A 25,817-nucleotide genomic window follows, 5' to 3' on the forward strand; every position below is an offset into this window, starting at 1 on the left:
GGGTTGGGGCATGTGTGAATGTGTCCCAGCTACCTCCCTATCCCCAGGGGACCCAGCCCTCAGAATCAGTCTGTGCTGTGTCGCTGGTCAGCTACTTCGAGCCTTCAGCCATGTCCTAGGTCCCTGCCGGAACAGAACCAGCCCTCCATTGCTGATGGTAGCATGGGGCACCTGGGGGATGGGTGGGGGAAGGGCTTGATTGTTCTGCTGAGCTCTGGAAGGTGACCCCACTTGATGGCTCTAAGCTGAGGTCTGCAGGATCTCGGAGTCTTATCGCTCAATGTCTTCACAGGACATTCACATCACGTCACATCACATCACACACCTCCTCCACATGCTGCTGCTGGGGTCACTGTACCTGCCACACATGGTTGCTCCATAAACACACTGGCATTTTCATCACACCTGATTTTCAAGAGCATGGTCTCATTCAACAGCCTTGGGAGGGCAGAGCACTCTGTGTTACAGGGCAGAGTGTACAGAAGGCAGTCGGAACCTCTGAGGCCTACACCAGAGGTGGTGGGCCCCAGTCTAGGAGATGAGCTGCCAGTCCCTGGAGAGGCTTACTATCTCCAGCCTGTAAACATTCCAAAGGCAGCGCTGACACTTTGGTAGCTGCCTCTCCCTTCAAAAGTCCCAGATAGCTGAGAGCACCCCCAGGGAGCACCTCCAAGGAGCAACGGGACAGCTCTGAGAGGACTCTCCCTTATGTGCTTGACCACAGACACTGCAAACCTAGCACTTTCCCAGGAGCCAGTAAGGAACCCCTGTGCTGCCTAGAACCTGAGAAGGGACCTTCCTGCCAGCTCAGAGAGGCAGGGCCTTAGAGAAGATTCCACTTTGTTTAGAAAACCAGAGATGTGACTTTGGATGGTGGCCAATCCATGCCCACACACGAATGCATCATTGCTTCCCTTCTGAGTGTGTCGGCTCCCGCCATTCCTGCAGAGCCCAGGCTCGGCTGCCCAGTCAGGCTGGTGACGAATGCCTGGGGAAGCCACGTTTAGTGACATTTCTCTCTCCACTGAGAGATGTGTCTCTTGCTCAGTTGGCAGTCTGCACCAAAGGCCAAACAACAGATCCATCCTTCCCTCAGTCCCCATAGGACAGGAGCATCTGTAACCCCCCCCCCCCCCCAGGAAAAGCCACCTTTTTTTTTTTTTTTTTTTCAATCTCCTACCCCTGCTAGGCTGGGAACCAATCTCAGCCCCAACAAATCCACCTCTGCCTCCCAGTGTTTATCCTGGCCTTGCTCACCATTGCTTGTTGCTGGTGTCTCTCGGGAAAGCAAAGTATGTTTAGATGTTAAACAACTGAGTAGAAGGAGAAACACTGGAGTCTGTGATCTGGCTATTTATGTCTAGAAGGGAACACCGGAGGGGCTGGGGGTGGAGGCAGGCTACAGAATCACTGCTTAACCAGTTCTCCCTTGCCTCAGACCCTGGACAAGGTCCCCGCTCGCTCCACACCCTTCACTCCCCATCTGTGCAGGAGGCTTACCACCTAGAATCCTTGCATGAGAAATGTGATACCAAGCATGTGCCCAAGCTGCTGTTCATGTGTTTCCCCATGGCCCCTAACCTGTCAGGCACATGTGGGAGTTTCTGGCCTGCTCCTGATCAAGCGTGTACTTTCTTTGGGAGAGGACCACATATCCCGCCCACATCTGCAGGTAGCCACAGTCCTCTGTTGGAAGGCAGCATCTCCGTCTGTTTGCTTGGATCCTCCCCAGGTATCAGGCATTTGGGTGATTTCCAGTTCTTTGCTGCTGAACATGCTGGTGCTGTGGAGATCACTAGCTGATATTTTTTTTCCCTTTGTTAGCTGATTTTGATGTGGTCCTTACAGGACAGAATTATGGGATGTGCAGTCTGTAACACGGAGATCCATAGCTGGGGCAATTAGATCGCAAAGGCATCCCAAGGTTCCTAGATTCTCTGTGCTTCAGGAGCCCTGTTTTTAACTCAAAGCAGAAACTGTCCTCTTAGAAGATGCCACAGTATCCCTTGGGGCCCACTGCCCTGGCTCCACAGCCAAGGAGAAAGCAGCCAAAACACTGACACTCATGTGTCCTCTCTCTTGTAGAAAGTCTGCACCAAGTGCGGGATCGAGGCTTCCCCTGGCCAGAAGCGGCCCCTGTGGTTGTGTAAGATCTGCAGTGAGCAGAGGGAGGTAGGAATTATAAAGGGCTTGGGCTTGGGTGGGGCAGGGTGGGTAGCCTAGGGTGGAGCCAGGTCCACTAGCATTGGGGTGCTGACAGGAACTTCTCCGGAGGGAAGGTCCAGAGAGACCGTCACAGGGAGGACGACCCAGGAAAGGAGAGTGGGAAGAGAACCTCCTGGCCTGCCTGTCCCTTTGCTGGCTAGTGTAGGGATGAGCCCTGTAAAGTAAGCTCTGGCTTTGCACTTTGGAGGCCTATGGTTACCATGGGTAACCTCCCCAACTTATGGTTTCTAAGGGTAGCCTTCCCAACTTAAGTGTCTTCTGAACACATGGCACTATGACAAAGTGCTTACATCTGCCCATCCATTTCCCCTTTGACATCTCCCTCTGGTGGGTGTCACCCCTCCCTTTGCCTGGTAGGAGAACACCTAAAGCTAGATAACCTGTGTATACTGAGCTAATGGTGAGGGAGGCGGGCTGGCAATCGAGTGAAGCCATAACCTGCCATGATGCCGCCACCTAGAGTCCTTCCTAGTACCAATGTTCTGTGGGTCCAGTTTGGCCCCTTTCTGGAGGAAAATAAGTCATTCTTGGGGGCTCATGAAGCCCCTGGGGAGGGCAGCAGATGTGTTGGCAGATCCTAGAATTGCTTCTCCTACCCTAAGCTCGGGTTTTCCCCTCTGCCCAAGGCAGGCAGCTTCCGGGGAGGCGGAGCGAGCAACGGGAGCAGCCGGGCAGAGGGAGCCATTAGCTTTGTGGAAATGGTCTTGTTTTAGTTATTCTGCCTGGTACGTTTCATGTGTGTTTCCGACAATGCTTTCTATTCTGGAAAATTCCATCCCATCTTCCTCCTGGGCATCATGTTTTAGAACTCCTCAGGCACCCTCTGCACCCCTGGGTTCTTTGGCAATTCCTTTCACTGGGTCCTGGGTTCCTCCTGGCAGAGCCAGGCATCCTGGGTGTGTGGAGAGCCTGGGCTCACACCGCAGTCCTACTGTGTGTGCAGCTGCCCACTTTTCTCCACTCTCCTCACACATACTCTCTCTCACATGTTTCTGCCTTGGGACTGGGTCCTGCTATTTGCATCCGTCTCTCCCAGGTGAGAAACCCTCGCTCTAGCTTCATTTTTAGTGACTTGGCTGTCTAGTCAAGTCTGTGGTCCTCCACCTCCTGTGGGATCCTTTAAGTTCTCATATATAGGAAGACTAATCTCCCAGCTGTCCCCACCTACTGCTGGGCACTGAGCTCCATAGGCAGTGAGTTTGGATGCTCAAAATAGTAAGTAGCTAGGCAAACTGACACACACCTGTAATCCTAACACTCAGGAGGAGGCAGGAGGATTGCAAGTTGGAGGCTAGCCTAGACTACCTAACAAAATTGTGTGTGTGTGTGTGTGTGTGTGTGTGTGTGTGTGTGTTTTAAGAGTAAGTAGTTTGAGCCTCTGATCCACTGAGGTATAATCTTGGTTTTGTGTGCAGTCAAGCTTACATGCTGCTTTTAAAATATTTCCGTCTGTCATTGCTGTGTATCTGGAAGACAGAGGCAGGGCCTTGAAGTGCCATTCAGACCTGCCTGGAGGGCCCTTGTCCCACCGGGTGACAATGATGGCTCTTCATGGACTGGCTGGGAGATGGGGGTGTAGCAAGCTTACAACTGCCTCCCGTTACATAACTGTTAGAGGCTGCCCTTCCTCACAGCCCACTCTTTAGCTAAGGTCTCTCCAGTCATCAAGGGACCCCTTTTAAGATACAGATAAGTTCTGGGTGATGATGGTGCACCCCTTTAATCCCAGCACCAGGAGGCAGAGGCAGGCTGATCTCAGTGAGTTCCAGGACAGCCAGAGCAAATGGTGAGACCTTGAAGAGACAGAGACACAGAGAGAAACAGAGAGAGCGCATACTCAGATAAGCAAGGAGGACATTTTTCTACATAGTGTCTGATGAAGAGACTTGGCGGGATGAAATACTGCTCACACGTGACCTGGGATGTAGAGGACAATTGCAACTAGGAAAAGAAAGTGGATGGAAGGGAGGAAGATTCTGGATCAGCGTCAGAGTCACCAGCACACGCCTTAAAAGTCCTGAGCTCTCCCGGACCGAGGGAGGGCCTCTACCAGCCCATTCTAATCTCTAGAGTGTCCCATTTCCAGAAAAGTCTGAAATAGCTTCAGATGAATTTTCTTATCTTTCCTAAGGCAAAGAATATGAGGCTGTGCATTATGCTATCAACTTGTCCTTGAATCTTTAGGAGCCGATAAAGCTGAGCAAGATCAAAAAGGTCCCCCTCTGTGGCTCCAGGCAGCGATGCCCGGCCAGTCGCTTGCTGCACTCAGACAGGGTCATCAGCTATGGGTGCCATGCCCGTATGCTGGAGTCTGCTGTCTGCTTGGGCGGGGAGTGGGGGCAGGGCAATGGGTTTCCTAATGCCTTTTTTTTTTCTCTTCAAGAAATATCTAATCATAACAAAGAGATAGTTAAAGAGAAAGGACATTTAACATGCCATGTTTTAAGCACTGAGCATAGCTGATTGGAGACTCTGAGAGGAATTTGGAGTTGTGTCCCATGTCAGAGAGCAGATTGTGACAGAAGAACTTGGGTTGCTGATGGATGCTCTCCCCCTGGGGCACTCATCTTTATCTGCTCCTGGCTAGCTTCCATCAGCCCTGGCTGTAATTGCAAGTCATTTCTCTCAAGTGGGTCCAATGTGGGCTGAATGTTCTAGAGTGGGCAGCTTGGTGTTACTGTCTGTCTGACGCACGCGAGTGGCAATGTGAATCTCAGTCTGTCAGATTTTGAGTTTACAACCTAATCCATTCATTCACTTGGGCATTTGGTGTATATTAAGCATCTTCTATGGGCCAGGTTAGACAGCTCTAATAATGAAAAAGTGATTGGGGGGGGGGGGTGTGGAGGGTGAGCCATAAACACAGGAAGGTACATCTTGTAACCTCAGATGGGGATAATGTGATCCAAGGAAATGGGGGAAAAATACTGGAAACAGTGGCCCCCATTCTTTACAGCAGCCAGGGAGGAGACCACAGATAAAATAACATTTGAGCAAAGAACTGAGGTATACTCTGTGGCCATGGAGGGAGAGCATTGCAGAGCGTTGGGGAGATGCTCATGTGCACCTGAGGGTGGATATGTGCTGAGAGACTGAGGGGCCAGGAACTGTGTCAAAGTTAAAGAGAGGAGGTTAAAGTTGCAGGGGGAAGGTCAGGCTGTGATAGCTTTGTGCGCCATTGCAGAGACTTGGGCTACTACAGTCAGAAAACCTGAGGTCTTGGAGGATCTTGATGATTTCAGAGTGGCGTGCTCTGACCTCTTTTAAGGGATATTCTGGCTGCTGTGGTATCTGAATTGTAGTCTGCAGTTGTGGTTTATTCTGTTTTTAATATTACTCAGGGTGTCCAAGTTATCTTGGTAGCCTAACAAGTTTTCATATGTGTGTATATACACAAACCACACACACACACACCCAGGGCATGCACTAGCTATGGTGGCATACACCTATGATCCCACCACTTTAACAGTGGAGGCAGGGGGTTCAGAATTGAAGGGCAGACTAGGCTTTATGAAGCCCTGTCACAAAAAAAACAAAAAATAAAATACTTTTTTTGCTGTTTTAAAATAACAAGTCATTGAATAATTACGGGATGCTGACAGTACATAGAAGCATATAAAGAAATAGAAAGTCATATCCTGACTCCCTAGAAACAACCACTACTAAATTTTGGGTTATTACTTCCAACCTCTTCCTTGGTGCGGTCTGTTCATTTTCTCCTCTGGTCTTTTGAAACTGTGTTTTAATTTAACATTCTATTCTAAGTTATTTCACAGTGTGATTTAAAAAAAAAAAAACTCTGTGGAGATTCTGTCAAGTAGCTGTCCCTCCAATATAAGACATGTAAGTTTTGTTTTGATTTTTCGGTTGGGTGTTTTGAGGTAGTATCTCATGTAGCCCAGGCTAGCTTCAAATATTCGATGTGGCTGAGATGAAAGATAACCTGGAGTATCTGATCCTGCTGCCTCCACCATTTAAATCGTTTTCATTTTTTTCCCTAGTAACTATGTGTTGCCCTTTGCCTATAAGACATTGCGGGGTGTGATTGAACCCCTGCCCTAATGCATGGGAAGCCAAGAGTCCACCACCACCCAGGGCCATGTAGTGTAGATTACAGATCACAGGGCATTCCTAGGCCCAGAGAGATGAGTCAAGGGGTGAGAGGACTCTATACAGCTAGGACATGGCTCTCTAGAATTGACTATTGGTGTAGAAAAAATATAAGCCACACTGAATAAGCAGGGGAAAGTACAGGCAAAGTGGAAACAGATATAAGTGAAATATATTATTAAAGTATTATTCATGATCTGTAAAGTTCAGCTGAATCCTAGTCATTCCTACAGCAGTAAACCTGGCGGTCCCTAAAGGTGGCCACAGTAGTTGCCCTATCCATTGTACATAGCTTTTAAAGAAATTTCCTGGTTGGTACTTCCAATCAGTTTCAACTGTCACTTGAGATTCTCCTACCTCAGCCTCCCAAGCACATGGGTTGCACGTGTAACTAACTGGCTGTATAGCCCAGCCATCCCTCACAGGTCTCCAGTCCCCCTGCGCCCTGGCAAGCTGGTCTACTTCCTGACAAGTGGACAAACTCTGACATTTAAAAGAATGTGAAATGTGTGAAAGATTTAAAGAAACAAAAAAGAGCACAGACCAGGTCCCTGTGCACTTAATGGCACATGGGATGCACTCGGAAAAGGAGGTAGAGGCATACAGTCCAAGGATCTAAGAGAGTGGCAAGCCAAGGAAGACCAGGCTGTCCCATGCATAGGAAGAGGAAATGGGATGAGATTTGGTGTGTGTCATGAAGTGGTCTCCAAGGTGGACAGGAGAAGGCTGCAGCAGACGGTGTGGTCATTCTGCTTCAAAAGCCAGTTGAAGCTTCACTGTATTTGGCAATGAAAAATTTTATCTGGCAGGACTGGGGGGATGCCTCAGTGGGCAACAAGCTTGCTGCACAAGCCTGAGGGCCTGAGTTCAGATCCCCAGCACACATGTAAGAAGCTGGGCGTGTTGCCTGCCTTGGTCCCAGTGCTGGGGGACAGGGCTAAGAGGTTTCTCAGAGCTCAATGGTCCTTTGGCCTGGCAGTCAGTGAGCTCTAGGGTCAAGGAGAGACTCTGTTTTAAAAAACAAGGTGGAGAATGATAGAGGAAGACACCTAATATTGACCTCTGACCTCCTTGTGCATTCATAGTCTCTCTCTCTCTCTCTCTCTCTCTCTCTCTCTCTCTCTCTCTCTCACACACACACACACACACACACACACACACACACACACACACACACGAGCACATTCGTATTAGGATATCTGACCCAGGAAGGCTTCTCAATTATATGTTTGGTTCCTGCCTATGTCCACCACTTCTTTCAACTCATGTTTCCCTCTATCCTGGAAAACCATAAAGCTTTCCACTCATGTTACCGATTTTTCTTTTTAATGTCTGATTTAAGTACTTAGCTAGTTTTTATATCAATGCACGTGCATGAGCAGCCAAAGGGGAAAGAGACTCAAGGCTGGAGATGTGGCTCAAGTGGTAGACACTTAATAACAGCACATTCACAGTCCTGGGTTCAATGCCCACACTGCAAACACATATTCAGACACACACACACACACACACACACACACACACACACACACACAGAGAGAGAGAGAGAGAGAGACACACACACAGACAGACATTAAAAAAGAAATACACTGGGCCTGGCTTGTTGATTAAGAGTGTGCACGGGCTACTTTTGCAGAGAACCCAGGTTCAGTTCCCAGAACCCAGGATGGGCAGTTCACAATCTTTTTTACTTAACGTGTATTGGTGTTTTGCCTGGTGGTTTTGCCTTGTACGTCTGTACAAGGATGTCAGATCTTTGAGTTACAGACAGTTGTGAGCTGCCATGTGGGTGCTGGGAGTTGAACCCAGGACCTCTGGAAGAGCAGGCAGTGCTCTTAACTGCTGAGCCATCTCTGCATCCCAGTTTACAACCTTTTGTAACCCAGGCTCCTGGGGTTCTGACGTCTCTAGAATTTGCAGGCACATGTGCTGTGTGTGCATGCCCGTACTCACTGCATAGTTCAAGATAAAAAGAAAAAGCAATTATAGGAATCTTGACATCTACTCAGGAAGATGGTCGTGACAGCATGCACCAATACTTCTAGCCACCTAGGAAGCTGAAGCAGGAGGATTGCTTAAGTCTAGAAGCTAAAGCCTTTCCTGAACACAGCAAGACTCCATCTCAAAGACAGTTTCTACAGACGCTTGTGTCTAATGGGTCATACTAGGACTGATAGGAACTAGCCAGTAGCCAAGTCAAGCATGTGGTCATGGCACACCTGCCTTCGAGTGCATCGTCCTGTGTTCATTTTCTGTGCTGGCTGCTTTTTATTCAAAGTTGTGATTCTGAAACGGAGCATATCGATGTGTGCAGATGTGTTTGTCCTACCTGTCTCTAGTCTCCTGCTGTGGGCCCTCTCCCTTGAAAGCTCCCTCTGTCCATTTTTCCAGTTATATTTCCAGTTATTTTTCCAGTTATATTTCCAGTTATATTTCCAGTTATATTCCAGAGAAGCCAACTGATGCTCTTATGAGCATTGGACACAGGTCCCTCTCCAGCCACTCAGCTGTCACTCTCCTGGCTCCTGCCTGCAAGGCAGGCTCTGCTGCTGCCCTCCCCCCTGCCCCCCATTTCCATGCCTTCCCTTTCCACTCAGGTCTGCAGCCTTCCCCTCGGGTTACCTATTTGTTTGCTTCTAACTTTCAGTCCTCCTGTCTCTGCCTCCTGAGTGCTTGATTTTAAGGAGGCACCCCTTGCTCCTTGCCCGCCTGATCTGTTCTCCAGGCTCCATTTCCTAGGCCAGTATTCATCTTTTCAAGACACTAAAAGGCTCTCCATTTCCCTCTGAAACCTGGCAAGCACATTGATGCAGTTTCCAGGTTTCCCTTGAGTTGGTGTCTCCAGAAGTGTCCCTACCCTGCCCACTTCTATGGCAGTTTTCCAAGGCTCAAGTTCCCTCTGATTCTTCTGATGCACCGAGCCCAGTAGACCAGGGCTGACCTGGAAACAGTGGGAAAACCTCTCACATCCCCCTCTCTTCTGGGAACTTTTACCTGTGACACTCTGCATCTGAGAGGTGGCACCTGTGATTCTCTGTGGCCATTAGAAAGGGGTGAGGACCTAAGGACCTTTGCCCCTCTCTGTGCCATCTCCTTGGCAACCCCTGGCTCTGCTCCTCTGGGTGGGAGCCCAGCTGAGGTAAATGCCAGATGTAGTTTACATTGCCAGCCTGGCTGTGTCTGGGAATCTCATCTCTTGAGGATGGTGGCAGGGATGAAAGACAAAGGATGGCTCTGTGTGCCACAGAGATCTCTGCTGGGCCAGGTCCAGGTGTGACATCACACACTTAATCCCCTCCGTCACCTACAGTGCAGGCCAGCCTGGCTACAGCGCCGCCCCTGTTAGTGGTCTTCAGTTCCACCTCTTACAGGTCTCCATTGGTATGTCTTTTGGGGTTGGAAGAGACCCCATTGGAGGTTCTAAATACGAGACTAAAGGCAGCAAACTGAAAATTCATTTACCGTGTAGCCTTTCTTCCCCATCCATTAAAAAACAAAAACAAAAAACCAGAAGCTATGATTCACCCGAAGTCATCCTGTGATCAGTGAAAAGGTTAATTAGAAGCTAGATCCCCTTGCGTTCTTGAAACCATTCCCCCAGCCTCTAACAGGTAGAAGCTGAGGCTGCAGGCTTTGTTATCCAAGGGGATGAGCTAAGAAGGGGTGAACAGCAATTTGTAAGTAATTGAAAGCTGATTAATACAATTAGACAGTCTTCTTTACCCTGGCCATCTCCTGTGCTTTCACACACACAGTCCTGATTAGACCCAGGCAGAGCCTGCACTGGCTGACACGTGCTGAGGCTCCCGAAGTGGTTTGCACAGAGAGGTGTTTAAGAAATGCTTTTAGATGGAAAGAAGAATTTGCAAAGAACTGTGCCTTCTCTGACCATTTCACAGACTCTCCCCAGCATCATGCCTCTGATCTGCTTCCCAGTTGTATCACTGGTGATCCTGACTAGGGGCGCACGGGCCCACTGAAGTCAGGGTATACCTACTTCCCCTCACTCACTCTCTTGTTTGTCGATTGACTGAAGGAGAAATCTGGAAATAGGGAAAGTGAAAATAGGAAAGTGTCTTTTGTTTGGGCCCACCCAGCCTGGAGGTGAGTGGAACTCCAGTGGGGTCGTCCACCAGCAGAGCTGTCCCTCACCTGGGCCTCACAGCCTGAAGATGAATGGGAAAATCAGGGACATTCCCCTCTCCCCATCAAATTGCCTGTGACTGCTGAGCCCAGCACCTCAGCACCTGCCTCCCTGGCTGGCAGCCTGTGTCATTGCAGGCTGCCATCTGCCTCACCATGCTGGATGTCTCCATCGCCTGCAGTTTGGATTCTTGCTGCAAACAGCTTTGCCTGAGGGCCCCTTTCACAGGCCCGTGAGCCAGCGCACTGAGGAGTGGGTGGCTGGTGCTGGGACAGGTGGCTGCCTGAGTACCCTACCATCTGTCCCTGGCTTGCTCTCGACTGCTGTAGCGACATTTCTGGGGGACCTGGATGGCCACACTTCCTCAGTGTGTTGTTGGTCACCTCCCACGCTGCTGCAGCTCTGTCAAGCAGCCCCCAGTCGCAGCTATCTCCTGGCCTCCCACACAGGCACAAGTGGCAGCAGGAGAAGGCTCCTGGCACCCACCAGGTCCCAGAGCAGTTTGCCTATCTGGACGCCCCCACCAGTAGCATCCTCAAAGACAGACTGACCCACTCCCACCCTTCCTGTAGCTTGTTTGAAGTGCCAGTCTGAGCCCCCGCATAGGAAGTTTTACCCTGAGATGCCAACAAATCTCAAAGGGAAAAACTTCATCACAACCCCAACACAGTCCTCTACGCTAACTACACACACACACACACACCAGAAAGGCTAATAATGACAATAGATGTTGGTCATATCCATCTTCCTCACAGAAGCCCAGCAAGGGACCTAGAGAATTTTGTCCCCGTGACAGATGGACTAGCTGAGGCTCAGAGAAAGATCACTTGCCCAAAGAAAGACCCCAAGGAGTGATTAACAGAGCCAGGAGTTAAAGCTAGCTGTGTCTTCCTCCAAAATGCACAGCCTTCTAGCCATTCATTCATTCATTCATTTGTTCCTTCCTTCCTTCCTTCCATCCTTCCTTCCTTCCTTCCATCCTTCCTTCCTTCATAACACCCTTGGGCATTTACTATGTGCCTGTACTGTTTCAGGCCCTTAGAAATAGTGATGAGCAAAGCATCTAAATGTCTTTCTCCTGAGCTCTCATTTAGCACAGGTGAGAAACTTACAGTAAAACAAGAGCAAGCCAGTATACAAGGAAGGGTCTCTCAGTTAGGGCTGCCATTGCTGAGGTGAAACACAATGACCAAGCAAGCTGGGGAGGAAAGGGTTTCTGTGATGTATGCTTCCAAATCACTGTTCGTCATTAAAGAAAGTCAGGATGGGGACTCAAATAGGCCAGGAATCTGGAGGCAGGAGCCGATGCAGAGGGCATGGAGGGATGCTGCCTACTGGCTTGCTCCACATGGCTTATTCAGTCTGCTTTCTTACAGCGTACAGGACCTCCAGCCCAGGGATGGTACCACCCACAATGGGTTGGGCCCTCTCACATCAGTCGCTAAGAAAATGCCCTACAGGTTTGCTTAAAGTCTGATCTTACAGAGGCATTTTTTTAGTTGAGGCTCCCTCCTCTCTGATGACTCTAGCTTGTGTCAAGTTGACATAAAACCCAGCTGGCACAAATGTCGTAATTTGTTGGATACTGAACAGGAAGATAGAACACAGTGGAGGGAGCAGGACTAATAAGGATGTCACTGTGTCACACCCATCAGGGTGGCTCTCCTAAGGCAGCAGAAAAACCCCAGTATTGGGGAGGATGCGGGAAAACCGGACCAGATCGCTGTGTGCCGCTGGCAAAAATACAGAACAGTGTGACTGCTGTAGAGCAGAGCATGGCAGATGCTCCAGATATTTCTGTAGAATGACCGCATTATCGAGCACTTCTAGATGATGGGTATTTACAGTCACTTATTTAGGTGAAATGTCAAGGGTTAAAAGCAGGGGCTCACACAGATACTGCACACACTGCATAGCAGCAGTGTCACAGTGGCTGAAGGAGGACACCACCCAAGTGTCTACCGGACAGACAAGTGGCTAAGTGAAATGTGACTCTACATACACCACCTGCTTCATGGGTCCTCCTAAAGGAACGACACTGAGACCACAGCCTACCACATAGATGAAGTCAGGATGCTGGGTGACAGAAACCCAGTCACACCAGGACAAACACTGTGGGAGTCCTCTTAAGGGAGGTAGCTGGAGCTGGCAAATCCAGGGAGATGGGGAGGGGAATGGCAGTTGCTAGGGCTGAGGGTGGGTTAGTTGGCATGTTGTGCGTGCGTTCAGAGCTTCAGATTGGGAGGTGAGTAGAGTCCTGTGCGTGGAAAGTGGGGGCCCAGCAATGTGCACTTAATGCTGAACCGTAAAGCTAAAACTGGTTACAGTTGTAGATTTTATTGTTACCACAGTTGAGAAAACAACCAGGCAGGCCAATATATATGCCGTTTACTTTTAATGACCAAAAGCAACTTACAAAAGGAAAAGGGGTTATTTTGTCTCATGTTTTGAAGGTACACTGTCCATCTTGTCGTGGAAGGCAATGTGGACAGAATGTGAGGTGGCTGGTCACGTTGTGTCTGGAGTCAAGAAGCAAAAGAATTCTGGTGGCGCCCAGTATTTTTATCAGCTTGGGACGCTGGCCTGTGGACAGTACTGCCTACATTTAGGGTGGGCCTTCCCTCTTCAGTTAAGCCTCCCTAGAAAACTCTCATGGATACATCCCCAGCTGCATCTCCTAGGTGACTCCAAATCCAGTCAGGGTGACAGTGAAGACAAACTTCACTGGGTCCTTTCCAGAAGACTGGGCTTCAGCATAGACTTGTGGCAGGTATGATGGGGAGGCTATGGGCATCTGAGCAAAGAACAGCACAACACAGTAGACGCCCTCTAGTGCATATCATATCTGTAGACCTGAGACTCCCTACCTTGCAGTGCTGGGGTCTCCTGAGGCAAGAACTAGGGCATAGTCCCCAAAGTCTCAGTACTTAGTAGGTCAGCACAGTCGTTTCTGGAGGTGGGTCTCTGGCCCACAAATCTTCAGTTGTGTCATTTACTGGGTGCTTCAAGTTTCTAAGCCACACTTAGGAACATGTTCAGGAGCTGGCATTCTTGGGGACCCTATAATCTGTGAGATTTGTTGCAGCCCGTACTCTGCCTCAACGCTTTGGGGCTAAGTGCTCTGGTCAAGAGAGAGAGTGGGGCTCTTGGGGTAGGAGACACAAAGAATGGAGACAAGACTGAGGTTCGTCTCAAGTCTCTTGTCTCAAGTCTCTTTTATTGAAGGGAATTCTGAGGTATTTATACGCTTTTGCCACATGCCTTGTAGGCACGTGGATACCATGTGCCTTGCAGGTGTTGATATGACGTAAGCCTTACAGGCATCTATAGCGTGGATAGCACATGCACACACACGAACCGCATGCCTTGCAGGCATGGCTACCATGTGCGCCTTGCAGCTGGGGGCAATAAACAGCAACACAAAATATGTGGGATATCAGAGTGTGCTTCAGCTGTTGTAGGCTATTGAAAAACAAGTCTCTTATCAGGGTATATGGTTCCAAATGGCTGCAAAGATAATCTAGCCGCTTTCTGCTAAACGTCAGCTCCCAACAGAGATTTACCTTGACTATAGCAAGGTACATGGTACCTGCAGTCCCAGCTGGTGTGACTCCATCCTGGTGTTGCATTCCATCTGGTCCCTCCAACCCTATCTGTCATGCCTGTATGGTCATGGTTTGCCTCTGTCATACACGTACCTCTAGGGAGTGTCAGAATTTGGTCTCTCTCTTGCACTAATTTTAATAACATGTGATTCAAGCTTCCAGCTTGTTTTTCAGATGCCAAATGGCACCAGCTGGCACAGTTGTGCCCCTCCCGCTGGCCAGCTGTCTCACAGATGGGGACTAGGGAGTTGAGGGTAGACCCTTGCTTTAGGAAGTACTTATTGATCTCTTAGGTGGTGCCTAGCCCCAGAGTGACACCCCATTTCCTTTCCTAAAGAAACAATTTAAAACATACACCTCATAGGGCTTCCAGAAAGTTCTCGTGGCAGAGGGAAGCAGGAAGGATGGTCTTTGCTACGTTCTTCCTGCAGGGTTGACACAAGGCTCAGAGGTGAGCATCGGTGTCCCCATTTTGCAACTAAGTGGAGGATCTGGACCTTTGGTGACAAGTCTAAGGTGGTTCAACCAGGACCAGAGAGCTGTGGTGTGACTCTGGGATGCCTAGTGTTGCTCTCCTATCCAGGGGCTTCCTCAATCCAGTAGTACTTGGTCTCCTGGTGAGTTTATATGAAAATGGTTCTGAATTGTGCTGTGTGTATAGAATACACTTTGCGTGCATGTTAGATATCACCAGTACACATTTAACGACAACACGAAATCCCCCAAATCAGACAAAATAGGAAGCTTGAATTAGTGATCCAGAGAAATCTGTAAGACCTCCCAGGAAAATGCGATTTAAAAGAAAAAAATAGCTTAATATAACGAAGGAATAATACAGAAGGAAGATAGAGGGGCCTCTGGGCCTCAGAGGTTGTCCCAAGAGAAACAAAACAGACTGAAATGAAGTGGTCACCACACGCACCATTGAGAAGCGCGTCCCAGCATTTAAGACCCCTGTCCTTCCCCACCTGAGCCAGGGGCCAGTAGTGTCGCTTTGGCTGAGCCTGTGTTTAAACACTGGCATATTTGTTGTCCTGGGAATTGAATCAAAATTGAGACGCTCCTCTGAGAAGACCTGGCTTGCTGTAATTGGCCTGTGCAATTTTCTGCTCACAGCCTCTATTCATTTCCTGTGTGCAGCCCACTCCATCTGGGGCCAGAGAGTAGCTTCTCCGCCAAACGCCACCTGAGCATGCTCCCCGAGACCTGTGGCAGAAGCGGGAGGGGAGGTCAGTGTGGATTCAGAGAGATTTCACGATGCTTATGAATTCAGAGAGGGGGAAACATTTTTAAAGTGTTGTCAATCCATGGTATAGAAGGCGCCGAGAGCCTTATCCCTGTGGATTTGCTGAGCCAGCTGGAAGAAACAGCCAGGAAGGGGGGCAGAGAGAGCACTCTGGACCAGAGGGAGGTGATGGTCCTTGCAGAAGGTGAGGGCTTACAAGGACCTTCCCACATCTCAGGTAGCATGGGAGATACAGGGCTGGAGGAATACTCCTGAAGGCCGGCTACAGAGAGATCCAGCAAGCCTACCCCTGATGCAGGGGCATAGCCTTTTATGCCACTGCCTCATGACACTGGCAAGGTCCCTTGTTTATTATGGGTGGATAATTGTTATAGAAACAGCCCCTTGCAGAGGCTGCTTCATGGAAGCCAGAGCAGAGCCTTCCCTCTGGTTCAGAAATAATCCAGCCACGGTGTTTGAATTATCTTTTAAAAAAACAAAAAAAATCAGACAGCACCCTCACAGTGTATTTTTTTTCCCCCTCACTGCAGCTTTTTCTTTCCTCTGTGCTGACAGCTGCTAGTCTCCCAGGCTGCCCTGGTGGCTCAGAGCCCACTTGAATTGAAGAGGAGGCTTGCTCAGACCCTGAGAATTCAGGGTTCCAGGGTGCTGAGCTCAGCTTCCTGCCCTCAGGGCCCAGAGGGCAGAGCATACTGGGGGTCTCTCTGCCTTAGTTCACTGTATCCTGGTGAGGCCGGGGGCTTTGCACAGCAGGCACAGAGTGGAGGGAGCCCTGAGAAGAGACCCCCATCTACCAGGAAGACCCAGGGAGCAGGAGAGCCTGCATTCCAGATGGCTGAACTGGGGTTCAGGGGAGGCAGCAGCATGGTAGAGCTTTCTTCCTGACTCACCAACACAGACACATGCATACACGCACATGCAAGCGCACAGTGAGTTTTAAACCATTATCCTGAGACCAATGGTGTTGCTGAAGGGAAGGGATGGCTCAGTGGCGGAGCCCTTGCCTGACATGCCTCAGACACAGCTTCATCCCCAGCACCACCAAAAAAAAAAAAAAAAAAGTGTTATTTTTCAAAATGCAAATGTGCTAATCGCCCCTGGGAGGGGTCTCAGCTTCTGTTTCACACCTCAGGAGCTGACACTTTTGGAAAATGGGAGCTACAGAGTTGTCTGGGTAGCGAGGGAACAGCCAGGGGAAGTCTGCCCAATGGCCCTGGTTTTCCCACCCCCATCCGTGGGTACAGACTCCAGTTTGTGAGGAAATACCAAGGGCCCTGCGCAGGAAGGAAGGCTCACTTAGGAGGGAGAAGCAGCCTGTCTCCAAGAACACTTGGTTTTTGCCACCCTGCTGCCCAGCTCAGTCTGAACACACAAGAGGTGGTTGATCAAAGCTATCTGAATAATCCCACTGCTCCCTCCCTAGAGGCAAGAAAGCAAGCAGCAAGGAAAGATGGCTAACTTCACCCTATCTAAACAAACAAGCAACAACTCAGAGAACAGCTTAAGAAGGGGTAGGGAGAGTCCCTGTCTGGCACTGCAAAACAAACCAGGCAGAATGACTTGTAATCCCAGTGCAGGAGAGGCAGAGACAGGAAAATCCTGGGGCTCACTGGCCAACCAGTGAGAGAGACTGTCTCAAAAAACAGAGTGGCCAGGGCCAACAAGATGGCTCAGCAGGTAAAGGCACTTGCTGCCAAGTCTGTCTATTCAAGTTCAAGTCCCAAAACCCACATGGTATAGGGAGAGAACTGACGCCTGCAGTTTGTCCTTGACCTCCACAGGTGTGCTATCACAATAAATGTTTTAATTCTCTAAGTTGTTGCAGATAGATGATTGACTGACTTACTGATTGATACAAATTATGTATGTATAACTTTTTGAATACTAAGACCAATTTTGTTTTATCACTTTACATTATAATAGAAAAATAACTCCTCCATCACCATGAAGAATGAGGTTTTATTTGTACCTCTTTGGTTTTCACTGTTAGTCTGGATTTTTGGATCCAATTGTTTTCTGAGTCTTTCATTGCAACTGTTTAAACGTTATTTCTTTTATATTATTATATTTTGTAGCTCTGTTCATGTCAGTGATGTAAACAGAACCCTGCCTTTTTCTTTTTAGACACTGAGATTTCTTGTACACTGTCTCCTCCCCTCCCCTCTGGCTCTGGACCCTTTGATTTGAATCTCCCTGGGCCAGCTGAGCTACCACACATTTGAGCTGTGTTTTTCTCTTGCTGGTTGGCCCACAGCTTCTGCTCGGAACAAATCACAGCCAGAGAGAGTGCCAATCTGACCCTAAGAAGGGCAGATCCAACCTCTTCCACATGTGGTTCTCTGATTACAGATGTAGCCACCAGGCCATGTGACCAACTTTCCACTCTTGCTCAGACCAGGAAAAGCCCTGAGCAAGATCCGACAAGATGGCCCAGCTGGCAAAGGCGCCTGACGCTAAGCCTGATGATCTGGGTTCTAGCCCTGGAACCCACATCATCTAGAGAAGGAACCGACTCCTGCATTCAGCCCTCTGACCTCCACACTCGAGCTGTGGCACACCCTGCAACACACAAATTAATAATAAAGGTATGGTTTTAGTTTAATTTTTAAAAGGAAATCCTGAGGAGCTGGAGAAATAGCTCTGTGATTAAAAGCACCTGGTACTTTTACAGAGGACCTGAGTTCAGTTCCCAGCACCCACATCAGGTCACAGCAAGTCACAGTCATCTGTGACTCCAGCTCTAGGGGATCCAGCACCCTCTTCTGGCCTCCAGGAGCACCTACACTCGCATGGCTACATGCACACATGTGCATGTGGGCATATACACACAGAGTATGTGCATTAAAATACATCTTTAAAAACCCTGAGCAATACTGTTAAACCCCACCTCACAGAATCCACTTAGGAAGTCTGAGTCTCTGTCTGACTTGAACAAGCCTGAAGGCTTGTGGGACAGCAGGTGATTCAGCTGTTGTAACTGTGGGTTGGGTGGGCCTGGTCTGGTTTGAGCGACAGAGGATTTCTAGCAGAAAAGAACTGAGAACAGATGTGTCCTTCCCATCAACCACCGCACACGGGCCGCTATGCTAGCCAGCTTTCCGTTACTATAACAAATAGGTGCTCTGATCACCCTGTGAGGAAGAAAGGTTGGCAGTAGCTCACCATTGTGATCTCAGGCTGTGATCAGACAGCCTTGTTGCCTTCACACCTCTGAGCAGGAAGTGGTAGAAAACAGGAGAGGAGGGGGCTGCAGACCCACTATCTGCTACCACCCTACTGATCTGAAGACCACCTACTAGGCCTCATCTCTTAAAGCTCTTACCGCCTCCTAATGGCACTGTGGACTGGGGACCAAGCCTTTTAGCTCATGTGTCTTTGAAGGGCATCCAAATCCACATGACAACAGACAGCAGGCCCGCCTTGACACTCTTCTTTTCTTTCTCATTTTTCTCTTTCTTTCTGTTTTTGTTCGCGATCTTGATAATCAGCAGTTAGTTCTCATCCATGCTGATGCCCCCAAGATTTTGCACATGGAAGCAGGTACACAGCCATGTTGTAGAGCGTGTTCAGTGTCTCCTCAGACTCGATGCCTTTTCAGGACAGGTGCACACAGATACAACGCGGAACATGCCTTGTTCTTATCGGTGTGTGCACTGTAGTTCCATCTCTGAGGCAAATTTCTCTGAGTGCCTGGGGTGCTTCCAGGAGCCTGCTCCTTGGTGAGCAGTCATGGTCACTTGTGAATGGTCATGGCATGTTCTGACACAACACCATGTTGATGGCACGACGGCCCATTGTTTTCTTGCCACGTGTCAGCCAGGCCTACCTGTAAAAGGAAAAACTCTAGGGATTGAGGGAAGGAAGGCCACATTCCAAGTACAACTTCTGGGTCACTGAGTTGGGGGAAGGGGCTGGGTTTGCCTTTTAAGATTTGTTTCTCTTTATTTGTGTGTGTGTGTGTGTGTGTGTGTGTGTGTGCGCGCGCGTGCGCGAGTTTATGTATGCCATGTGTATACAGAGCCCCAGGAGGCTAACGGGTCTTGGATCCCTTAGAACTGGAGTTACAGTCGTGAGCCACCTGAGATCCAAACCTTGGTCCACTGCAACAGTGGTATCTGCTCTTAACTTCTGAGCCATCTTTCCAGCCCCTCCCAGTAGCTTTTCATACCCAGTTTATCAGCACAGAAACCTAGCCAGAAGATACTACCCAGCAGCCTCAGGAATAGTATGCCTTTCTCCAGCTGTGTGATGCCCCGGGCCTTGCTCCTTCCTCACTTTCATCTCTGTGCTTCCCACTGTCAAGGTTCTGGCTCCTGGTGGCTGGATGGGGACAGCAATGTGCCAGGGGGGTCACATCCTCTCCTATCTTGTTCCACTTACAAAAAAAAAAACATTTCAATTACTGCATTCCTTCCCTCTTCTGTGCTATTAGCTTCTCTCCCTGAAGCCACATCCAGATTCAGTATTCCAGCCAGACACTCCAGTTTCCCACATGCGGACCTGCCATGCAGCTCAAGGATTGAATAACATCAACATTCAATTACAGGCCCGTTAGGCTTTCACTTTAATCAGAGGAATGCATGTGGTTTAGGAGAGAAAAAAAATCCAATTGTTTGGCCAAGTATCAGCCAGTAGAGGAAGCCACACGCCAGGCCTCCCTCACCTAGCCCACAGTGGCTGGCTGGTGTTCACGTGCTGGGTCTTGTCATGCTCCTTGTGATTCATCAACACAAGATGCCCCCTCTTGCTCTTGACTCACACTGTGAGAGGTGAGGAGCTGCCTGGCACCGACTGCTCTGTTTCCTCTCTCGCCTCCGAATTTTTGATCACTTTAGTATTTTTAGCACTTTAATTACATTTGTAACTTTCTGTGATATTGCCTTCCCACTTCACCCCCACCCCGCTTCCATATATGTCTCCCACCCTGACCCTGGGAGCTGCGGCTAAGGTGGCTCACTTCCCTCCTCCCCATGCTCACTTACCTCCATTAATCTTCCAAGCTCAATGATTTGTACCTAGGTCCTAATTGACAGAGGTGCCTGAGTGATACCATGCAAAGATGGGTTTATTACTTACAGATTGTGAGGGATGGGGCCACCAGGCTGCCAAGGGAAGGCACCGGCTACCTTGAGTATTTCCAGCCGATCTTGGACCTTCTCGTGGGGTTCTTATCTGTGACCTGTGGAGAATACTAAGGGGAGAGAAAACATTGGGTTACTGCGACAGAACTCTTCTTGTGGCTTTTCTCATCCTGAAGGTTTTGGGGGGGAGGGGCTCTGGGTGGTTCCTGCTGTCTCAGAATTCCCTGCCCACCAGGACACAGGCAGATGCAGAGGTGGTCATGGTACAGCAAGGTTCTGTGTCTTGGAGTGTCAAGAGAAGAGGCTAGGCTTTCTCTCTCTGGAAAGTTCTAGATAAAAGTGATTTCCCACTAGTGAGATAACCTGCTATGGCAGAGGAGACCATAGCAGCTCATTGGGAGAAGGAAAGAGGAATATCTACAGAGATTTGAAGGTAAAAAATAGAAGAGTTTAGTGTGTTCAAAGGAGGGAAAACAACTGAGTTTGACTGCAAGGTATGAGGAAGATGGCAGGAGGCAGGGCTAGAAAGATTAGCTCATCTGGTAGCTCCTAGGGAACCAGAGCTCGCTCACTCACTCTGTCTCTGTCTGTCTGTCTCCGTGTGTGTGTGTGTGTGTGTGTGTGTACACATATGTGTATGCATGCATGTGCTTGCTCAAGTCAGATTAGGGCAAGCCATCTCTCCTCTACCATAGCAGGTAAACTTTTAAAATGACCACAGCATAAAAAGGACCATATTGTCACAAGCCAGTTCCTGTTGCTTTCAAGGCTGGGTCAGCCTGGAGCTTGTACAGCAGGCAGAACATTCTCCCTGAAGGCCCATGCTTCGTTTTCTGTACTTTATCTGTTTGTTCTGTCACCACTCATAGTGGATCTCTCATGAGGTTCAGGGTTGGCTCAGGCACAGCCTTGCCCTTGAAGAGCTCAGCATTCTAGTCAGAAGAATGGACAAAGCTGTATGTGAAGGTGCACGCCTTTAATCCCCACACTCAGGAGGCAGAGGCAAGCCGATCTCTGAGTTTGAGGCCAGCCTGGTCTCCATAGCAAATTCCTGGCCAGCCAGAGCTACACAGTGAGACCCTATTAAAAGAAATAAAGTACCCCATCCAGCAGGGCAGTGAGCAGGGTCTGGGGGAACCACCTGAAAGAGAGAATGGGGGAACAGGTGAACACAAAGAACCACAGCTTGCCGGGCGGTGGTGGCACACGCCTTTAATCCCAGCACTTGGGAGGCAGAGACAGGTGGATTTCTGAGTTCGAGGCCAGCCTGGTCTACAGAGTGAGTTCCAGGACAGCCAGGACACAGAGAAACCCTGTCTCGAAAAACAAAAACAAACAAAACAAAACAAAACAAAAAACCCCACAGCTTGTCTATAGTCTGATCAAACGGTGATTTTAATTTTCTCACACAGGGGTTATATACACATAGAGGCAGGATGTGGAGAGGGGAATGACGCAGGAGCGTAGGTGTTCTCAGGGGGAGCACAGATACCTTCCAGAACAGAGTGTTGGCTGGGTAAAGAAGCAGGGAACAGGTCACTATGACTCTGTCTATGATTCATTTGTTTTTATCTAAGCTAGTACCCTTCACCAAGGCTACCTATCCACAAGACCTATGACTACTTGTTCTTATCCAGGCTGGTAGTTTTCTACTAAGGCTGCCTGTTTACAAGATATATAGCTATCTGTTTTAGGGTCAGTGTTTTTCCATAGAGACCAAGACTTTGTGTTAGCAGGCATGCATGGCTGATTCAGGCCCATGGCCGATTTAGGCCTTCAGTGTATAAGCAAGGCTGCCCCCAACAATAGAGACAAAGACAGAGACAGACACACAGGCATCAAGGGTTGGGGGCAGACAGGCAAATGAGAGAAGCATGAACCCAAGCCAGTTATGACTTGTCTCAGTGGTACCCGATGGCCTTGGAAGCATAGCAAAGGGGCCTTGATTCTGCAAGATCTGACATGAACAACTTCCCGGGGAATGTGGATGTCCGATGGGAGACCTGGTTGCAGGTACTACAGGTGTCAGGAACAGCATATGCAAAGACCAGATGGCCCTATCCTCTTTATTTGTGGAATGAGGGACAGAGAGTATGGGCAAGCCAGTGAAGTCAGTGAGACATACCAGGAACACTTGAGATATGTCACCCAGGTCATACCAGCAAAGGGCTAAGCAATGGGCAACCTGGGGTTCTCAGCCTCCCTTTCTCCATCCTTGCCAACAGTCACTTCCCTAGACTGTCCCCTTCCTTCTACCAGAGCCTGGGCAATTACCACCTGCTCCTGCCACCACCATTTAGGAAATGCTGTGATTAGCAATTGTTATTGTGGTAATTAAAATTCCCTGGGAATAGCTTGGCTAATATCCATCAATATCTGAAGTCAGGTTGGCTGTGAACTGAAATGGTAACAAAAACCCAGAAACCCAGCACAAAGCAGTGGTACCAGGGCACATTAAACGCAGCCAGACACACCCACCCCACACCCCCCATGAGCACCGTGGCAGCAGTGTGGGTCTTTTCTCATTAAATGGCATTTTCAAGGCTGGCTGCTTTGCTGGCCTTATCACAGCAAACCACACATGGGGAGCAGAGTGCAGCTGTGTAGTGACACTCAGCTTCCCAAGAGGGGACTGTTCTCCCATCTGTGGGCCTCGCCCGGGGTGGGGTTAGACTGCAAGGAAGGCTTGTCCTGACCCTATCCTTAGGGAGGGGCCAAGTGGTAGTGCAGTGAGTGATGGGCCTGGGCAGAAGTCATATGATTGGAAGCCATTGTTGGGCAGATTGTAGAGTCGGGGTACACCGAGGCAAGAGAAGGTCAGGATGTGCATGATCAGGCATGGATGGGATTGCTGCTCAGAACTCAGCCCAGCTGACACCCCCACCACTCGCCTCGCCAGGCCTGCTCAGCCGTGTGGAAAGCGATTCTCAAAACACTGACAATGTGTTTGGTGGACATGTGCACCTCCTGTGCAGAGTGGCAAACCTGTGCTCCAGACCTTCTGATGGGGGAGAGGGAGCCCAGGAATTGCTCACACACTAGTCCAGTATTCCAGCTATTCTGAGTGGCAGGATAAACCATGGGACTACCCACTTGGATGACAGAATCTCTCAGAAATGACATTCTGTTGGCTAGCCACAGACCTGCCCACTGAGTCCTGGAGCGACACAAGCCTGGCTGGCCTGGAATGTTGTCCACATGGGCATAGATGCTGGGATAAAGGTGATAAGGTTTGTATAAAGTTTGGGAGGGTTGAATACCCCGCCCTAAAGAGGTAGACTCCTGACACTTGCTACTCAGCTTTGTACTTTGGATCCTTGTGTTCTTTATCACATCTTCACAAAGCTCTTTGTTGATGATGTATTTTGACAGGGAGGTGGGGTAGAGATGGATAGTTATGATAGATGGTAAGGCTGAAACACAGGTTCCAGTGGCTGGGCCATGCCAGGGAGCAGAAAGGGCAGGAGTGGGCACCAACAGGGAGATGTTTGGGGGCTGCTCTCCACCAGCACACTCGCTAGACACTTCCTCTAATCGCTCTTTGAATTTGACATAAATTCATTGGCCAACGAGAACAATAAGAAACTACCAGGTCACTTCTTGGTTTGGGAACATGGCACAATGACAAAGCACTTATCTGGCGTACCAGACCAGGAAGGTGACAGCCCTGTAGGTTGGGATATGTTCCAGAAAAGTACTCACACCATGGATTTCGTTGTTTAACTGAGTACCGGCTACTCAGTATCAATGTGTGTGGAAGTGTGTTAAGAGCTCGAAGAACCAGTGGTGAGCAAACAGCCATGGCTCTCCTACCTGGATGATAGAGCCTGGTGGGGGAGACAGTTGCAAATTAAGGACCAGCCAAGGGGTGCAGGCAACCAAAGTGTCTATGGACAGATAAACATTGGCTGTACAGAATGCTGTGGGATACACACATAGGACCAACACCAGCCTCAAATGGAATGCTGCAGCATGCACAGGCTAGCTTCTAGATGCTTCCACTAACAGGAATTAGATGAAACAAGCAGACTCCAGGAAAGAAAGTAAAGGCTGGCTGCCAGGGGCTCAAAGACAAAGAGAGGGACAGCAGGGTGACTTTGTTGTCCAACCTGCAGCACCTACATTTGGTGACTTCAGGACCTGGCAAGTGTACAGACTTCAGGGTACCTGACCCAAGGTCCTTGCCCTGTATGTTTCTATACACATGATGGATGTTCTCCTTCCTGGGGGATCTCATCTGAATGTGTATATATGCCTTAGGTCTTGGAACACGATCTCAGGCTGTAGCCAGCAGGTATCTGATGAGTGTATTGTAAAGAGACCTACCCCTGCTCCCAGGAGTAAGACAGTGGGAACAGTCTCAGTATCCATAGCTGGGTTCATCAGATTGAACCTGAACATGGCCCACCAGATTCTGGAGGAGGCAGACAGACACTGTAGTGTTGGTGGAGACCATTTCTTATTAACACAGAGTAATCGTCATGACACATGGTGAGGAAGGGACCAGCCTGGATACACAAGACAGTCTGAAAAACAGCATGAAGCTATGTTGATTTTAGGAAAGTAGCTGAACATGTTGAAGCCTTGATTTTCCTATGTGGAAAATAGGGATTGATAACCTAGCTTCCTCGGGGAACCGTTGGGCCACGTGCCCTGGGAGGAGGAAGACTTTCCACTCTTGCACGTTGTGGGTTTTAGACCAGTGTGTGTGCGTTACTATCGTTGTCTGTTTTCTGTTATGATAATGGAATAATGATAAAGTGCAGAGGTTTCTTTGGCTTCCTTCTAGGCATTGGGAATTTCTAGAGCTGCAATGCCTGCTTCTGGTGAAGGTCTTCGTGCTGTGCCTCATGGCAAGACTTATTTTTACATTTTTTGTTTCTTTATTTTGTGTGTAGGATGCACAGCGTGGAAAGAGGACAACTTGTCTGGGCTGGTTCTCTCCTTCCATTGTGGGGCAGGTTACAGGTGATTGTGAGCCACCATGTACTTGCTGGGAATTGAACCTGAGTCCTCTACCAGAGTAGGAAGTGCACCTAACTGCTGAGCTGTCTCTCCAGCCCGAGTTTTAAAATGGTGTGTGTGTGTGTGTGTGTGAACTCAGGTGCCACGGGGCACATGGGGAGGTCAGAGGTCAACTTTGTGGAGTTGGTTCTCTCCTTCCACCTCACATGGGTTCCGTGGATTGAACTTAGGTTCCAGGAAGTGTCTTTCCCCCATGAGCCATCTAACACCAGCCTCCTGATTCTAGGGATGGGACCCAGAGCCTCACATATGCCTAGGGAAGCACTCTGCTGATGAGAAATATCTTCAGCCCTCTTTTTGTTTTTGTTTGTTTGTTTTTTGAGACAAAGTCTCACTAAGTTACCCAGACTAGCCTTGAACTCACTCTAGCTTAGACAGGC

The 25,817-nt window shown here is 49.1% G+C and overlaps 1 protein-coding gene across 6 annotated transcripts in view; it reads left to right on the plus strand.

Moving 5' to 3' along the window:
• Positions 1-25,817, plus strand: part of Rph3al (rabphilin 3A like (without C2 domains)) — a 143,398-nt gene that overhangs the window by 87,792 nt on the left and 29,789 nt on the right. For 5 of the 6 annotated variants that reach the window (XM_076936291.1, XM_034505838.2, XM_076936293.1 and 2 more), the window contains exon 5: positions 2,086-2,172. The exons of the other annotated variant lie outside the window; for it this stretch is intronic. In XM_076936291.1, coding sequence (XP_076792406.1) covers positions 2,086-2,172 — 87 coding nt within the window. The remainder of the gene's footprint in view (positions 1-2,085; positions 2,173-25,817) is intronic. 6 annotated transcript variants of the gene reach the window in all.

The sequence above is a fragment of the Arvicanthis niloticus genome, chromosome 6 (genome assembly GCF_011762505.2).
Source record: "Arvicanthis niloticus isolate mArvNil1 chromosome 6, mArvNil1.pat.X, whole genome shotgun sequence".
In the NCBI taxonomy this organism is placed as follows: domain Eukaryota; kingdom Metazoa; phylum Chordata; class Mammalia; order Rodentia; family Muridae; genus Arvicanthis; species Arvicanthis niloticus.